The following is a 5,570-nucleotide window of genomic DNA, read 5'->3' as shown; positions in this document are numbered from 1 at the left end:
GGGATGGTCCGAGTTAATTTTTGAAAATAGGGACTGAATGTGCATTTTGACACACCCACAAGAGAGATGATTCGTGTAATTTACTCTTTATACTAATTTATTTAGTAAAAAATGATTAATAAACCACCGGTACGAAGAAATTCCCATTAGTTTTGTACATTGGAAGTCAATTTCTATTTTGAGTAAATTACACAGATGTCCCTTGTATAGGTGCCAAAATGCACGTTCAGTCCCTATTTTTTCAAAAATTAACTCGGACTGTCCCTTCTTTGGTTAAAAATTGCACACATCATCCCTCCAGACATAAAAAGACTATTTTGCCCCTAATAATTTCTTTTTTAATTTTCTTTTATTTATTATAAACTTTAGATTTAAAAAAAATAAACATTCACACCCAACGTGACCACCTTTCCCCTTCCCTTGACCCGGCTTCGTCTTCACCATTCTCACCACCAGTCGTTCTTCCTCATTTGACGACACCTAGGGTTTTCTCTACAAATCGGAACCACCACCAGCATACCTGCAACCTTCGGTTCTGATTTTGCATGTTTATCCCCAAAGCAAGTCTCGGCAAATACATTGTCTTCTTTTTCTCCCTCCAATCAATAATCAGATATGTCTTCTTCTTCCTTGTCTCGATTCAATCGACAATCAACAACAAGAAAAATGAAAACTACATTCTCTCCTTCTTTTCTTTCCTTAATCGAGTAATCACCCAGGTTTTCTCTCAACTGAACACACCCCTCATCTTCTTATTTTTCGTTCGCTACAGATCATGAATATATCACCCCACTCTAATTTGTGTGTTGTTTATCCCAGTTAAGTGAATAAGACAACAATTGGAAGTTAGGATAAGAAATCGATTAACATGGGATTTTTTTTCCCTTTTTTTTGTGTGTGTATTAACACATTTGTATAAGGTGCTTGCTTGGTAAGTCTGTGATGGTTAGTTTATGGTTGGATGTGATTATAGAAGAGGGTGATGATGGTGGGGTATGCGTAGGTGTTAACAGTGGTTGTTTTTGGGTAGATATAAGGGTGGTTGTTTTAGTAGTGAATTTTGGGTAAGGATGAAGGTCTCCAAGAGTTGTGTTTGTTGGCTAAATGTAACTCACGGTAAAGATGACGGTTGAATGGCAGAAGAGATTACAAGATGGTGATGATGGCAATGATTGGTACATTACGGTGCTACAACAGGGGTGTGTGTGTGTGTGTGGAGGCTCCGGCTCCAACTGTACCTCGATCATATTCAGCTCCAAACTTCAATTCCACCTCTTGTGCTTTCTTCTCTAGAGAGATTGAATCCAAACTTCTCAAATTCTTCAAATCTTCCTGAAAATCAGTTATTTTCTCCTCAACCAGTTCAGCCACTGATGTCTCCATAAAACTTTTAATGGCCAAATGAAATTCCTTCAAAATGTTCAACCTTATTATTGCATTTCCATGAGGGTCATCAACATACAGAGACCTTCTTGTGTTCACTGAAGCTATTTTTGTCTTTTACTTTAATATGAGAGAGAGAGAGGTCCACTTTTTTTTAAATATTATAATTAATAAAAGAAATAAACAATCAAAAAGAAAATAAACAAGGGCAATATTGTCTTTTCAAGTCTCACAAGGGATAAGCATGTAGATTTAAACTAAAAAGAGATGAAACGTGCAACTTTTAACCAAACAATGGACCGTCCGAGTTGATTTTTGAAAATAGAGATGAAACATACATTTTGAGACCTATACGAGAGACGATTTGTATATTTTATTCTTCTATTTTCTATACCAAATTTCCAATATCTGAAAACAACGGAGGTAAATCAAAACCAAAATAAACATAAATAATAACTAAAAATGTATTGTTTTTCAGATGACAAAATTTTGCCTCTTCAAAATCTAAAGAGTAACACGAATGCTCCCTATGGTTTAGGGTAATTTATGCGTTTAATCCCTAACTTATTTTTTTTTAACTCGGAAGGTCCCTGCTATTTGTTTTTGTTACGCGTTTGGTCCTTGTCTTACCTAAAAAGACTATTTTGCCCTTGATTTTTTAAATTTATTTAAATAAACACACCTCCAACCCCACTCTCTAATCTTACCTTACTCACCCCACCATTTTTTCCTATTTTAATGATAGTTTTTTTTAGGTAAAACAGAGACCAAACACGTAACAAAAACAAATAGTAGGGAGCAAGCGCGTAACAAAAACAAGACCTTCCAAGTTAAAAAAATAAGTTAAAAACCAAATACACAAATTACCTCAAACCATAAGAGTCATTCGTGTAATTTACTCAAATCTATAAATACAAGTTTAAATCAGAAAACAAATATCACACACACAAAAAAAAAATATTCCAAAAATGACGAAATTAATCTTTTTCTCTATCACTTTTGTCTTCCTTCTCTCCCTCCCCACCCTATCCCGCTTCCAACGCTGCAACAAAGATGACGAAAATGTCCTCTTCAAGATCAAGAAATCCTTCGGAAATCCCTACCTTTTGGCCTCTTGGCAGAAGACTTTAGATTGCTGTAAATGGTACAATGTGGAATGCGATGCAAACACCAGCCGTATCATCTCCCTCACCATCTTCTCCGGCAACATCTCCGGCCAAATCCCAGATGAAGTCGGCGATCTCCCCTATCTCCAGACCTTGGTGTTACGAAAACTCACTAACCTCACCGGAGAAATCCCGTCGGCGATTACTAAACTCACCCACCTCACCATGCTCAGACTTAGCTGGACTAATCTATCAGGCCCCGTCCCTTCGTTCCTTAGCAAGCTCACAAACTTAAATTTCCTCGATTTGGCATTCAATGATCTCACCGCTTCTATCCCGCCGGAGCTTTCAACGCTGAAGAACTTAAACGTCATACACCTGGACAGGAATAGACTCACCGGAGTCATCCCTGAATCATTTGGGACATTCACCGGAAACGTCCCTGACCTTTACCTGTCACATAACCAGCTCACCGGAACAATACCCAAATCATTAGGCTACTTAAATTTCTCGACGATCGATTTTTCAAGAAACCAACTCACAGGTGACATAAGCATGTTTTTTGGAACAAACAAGACGATTCAAACAGCTGACTTTTCGAGGAACAGCTTCGAGTTTAACATATCGGAGGTAGTGTTTCCTGCTAGCTTGACGTCGTTGGATCTGAATCACAACAAGATTTATGGGAGTCTTCCGGCGATGTTAACGGGGTTAAATTTTCAGTACTTTAACGTGAGTTACAATAGGATGTGTGGACAGATACCGCAAGGTGGTGACTTGCAAACGTTTGAAAACACGTCGTATTTTCATAACCGATGCTTGTGTGGATCGCCGTTGCCGGCGTGCACCTGAAGCTAAATCAACTCCGGCCGACAAGTGTGGAGCTCTTGCTCTTCCATCAACCTTAAATGGTTGGGTGTAATATGAATATCTTGCGAAGACAAGGGACTCGATCGCAAAATAATTAACGAGCGCTGCATTTATTGACAAGGGACCGAATCTACGTTTCCCCGCCCGTTCCCCGCGTTAATATCTATGTATACGAACAAATAAGTGATATCCCCTTTCTGCTCATAAATAGATTTAAAAAAAGTTCTAATTAATAATAAATATTTGACGAATATATTATGTGGCTAATGTGTGACGAACATTATCTTAAAGGCTAAAGCAACCGACTACAGTGTATATTAAAACCCAGTCATTAATGTTTTTAATAAATTATGGAAATCGTTTATATGCTTTGTAAAATTGTATGTTCGGTCTTTAATTTTTATTTTGTATTCAGAGTGTCTTTAAGTTTTGATTTCGTTGTTATAAAAAATAACTATATTGGAAAGACATATGGTGCGGAGATACCCTGCAGGCCAGATTTCCATTACTCTACAATCTTGAGTCAGTTAAAAGATGCTCCCTAATGGATAGATTATGCAGTTCCGGGTTTGCATGGAAATGGAGAACCACCTCTTTTGATGCTGACTCTCTTCTAGAGTTACATGAGTTTCACAAGTTGGTTGGATCAGTTAATCTCAGTCAATCACTCAAAGTTGGTTTCCGTTTCAAACCCAATTCAGAAGGTATCTACACTGTGAACAGTCTAAGGCGTATGGTGGACTTGAAAATCAACCAATACAAAGGACCTTTGATTTGCTGGTCAAAAAGCATACATTTAAAAGTCAAATGCTTTATATGGAGGTCTATGGAAAGAATTTCAGTAGCTGATGCGTTAGCTCAGAGGGGTATAATGGTCCAAAACACGACTTGTTCATTGTGTGGTACCTATGATGAATCCACTAACCATTTACTGATTGGCTGTGAATTCTCAAATACAGTTTGCGATTGGATTTTCCGGTGGTGTGGGATTCAACATAGGCAATTTGAGAATGTAAGAGACCTCATTGATTTTGCTGCAACATGGGGGAATTGTCCCAAGAAAAGGCATCTGTTGAGCATGATAGTATACTCTACCATTTGGAACATATGGCTGACCATGAATGATAGAATTTTTAAAAAGATTGGAGTAAACCCTACCAAGACTGCAGACTCCATTATAGCTCAAACTTTTGAATGGAACAAACACAGGAGGAATGGAATGGAAAGCTGGATGGAATGGAGTTGCTATCCATTTTCCTTTTTTTAGTTTAAATCGTTAGCAAAATGTTGTAGTATTGTTTGCTTTTCCTCTCTGATCTGTTTTGTTGCTCCCTTGCTCAGCTACTTGCTGCTGTTTTGGGTTTCTTTTTATGACTATTTGTCGTTTCCAAAAAAAATTAATTTTATGTTTTTTTTAATTATTTATAAGTTTGAAAAAAAAACATGTGACCCACCCTAAAATGAAGCGTCGATCTCCCTCTCCCTTTCACATTTCAATCTATACTTTCTTGAAAGCCAGTGACCATCACCTTACCTTTGTCGGGGACCACTCCATGTCCGACGACCACCCTTTCTAGACTTTGTATCTTTCTCTCCCATTCTCTTCTGTAACTCAACCCTAAAAGCCACCCATTTGAACCTCTGTCGATCTGCATCTTTAAAGTCAAGGGCATTGGAAAACAACACCTTTAAAGTAGTTGTTGTCGGAGTTCTATAGCTCTAAAGTTGACATCGACATGCACCTCAAGTCACCATCGGATCAGAAGAGTTATTTGATTTCTAGGTTTGAGGTTAGATACTTTTATGTGTACAGACGTAACTTCTCTGCCTCCTCTTCCTTTCTCCAAAAATGTTAGCCACAACCACCATCATCTACTCCGCTTCACATATACTCCGCCTTACAACCCCAACTTTGCAATCGGTGTGCCTGTCTGCATACAAACCTAGCTCTACAGATCGATCCTAGGTTTAATTTTGATTTCTAAAATTTGATTTCAATTTTCATTTTATGGAACTCGGGTTTGGTGTTTGGTTGGTCTGTTTATGCAGGTTTCCTGCAGTAGCTGTAGACCTAGATCTATGGATATCAATGTTGGATTAATGTTTAAGTCCATAACTATAATTGATAAGACTTGACCCGACTCGGCATGGTCCATTTTGGGTTGCATGGCATCATGCACTTAGATAGACTAAATGAGAGAAATAAGACAC

The 5,570-nt window shown here is 38.0% G+C and overlaps 2 protein-coding genes across 2 annotated transcripts; both read left to right on the top strand.

The window, feature by feature from the left end:
- Positions 1-2,341: 2,341 nt before the first annotated feature.
- Positions 2,342-3,479, top strand: LOC111878656 (polygalacturonase inhibitor). Its single transcript, XM_023875170.2, has one exon. The coding sequence runs from the start codon at positions 2,352-2,354 to the stop codon at positions 3,339-3,341; it is 990 nt and encodes a 329-aa protein (XP_023730938.1). The 5' UTR covers positions 2,342-2,351; the 3' UTR covers positions 3,342-3,479.
- A 424-nt stretch (positions 3,480-3,903) lies between these two features.
- On the top strand, positions 3,904-4,626 carry LOC111878670 (uncharacterized). Its single transcript, XM_023875186.1, has one exon. It carries the CDS (start codon positions 3,904-3,906, stop codon positions 4,624-4,626), a length of 723 nt encoding a protein of 240 aa, XP_023730954.1.
- The last annotated feature ends 944 nt before the right edge of the window (positions 4,627-5,570 follow it).

Source organism: Lactuca sativa, chromosome 9, assembly GCF_002870075.4.
Source record: "Lactuca sativa cultivar Salinas chromosome 9, Lsat_Salinas_v11, whole genome shotgun sequence".
Taxonomy (NCBI): Eukaryota; Viridiplantae; Streptophyta; class Magnoliopsida; order Asterales; family Asteraceae; genus Lactuca; species Lactuca sativa.
This window is presented reverse-complemented; position numbering and strand designations above follow the sequence as displayed.

What these genes read in the sequence shown, in the direction of transcription:
- LOC111878656 (XM_023875170.2), top strand. Translation starts at nt 2,352, where the DNA reads ATGACGAAATTAATCTTTTTCTCTATCACTTTTGTCTTCCTTCTCTCC.
- LOC111878670 (XM_023875186.1), top strand. Translation starts at nt 3,904, where the DNA reads ATGGATAGATTATGCAGTTCCGGGTTTGCATGGAAATGGAGAACCACC.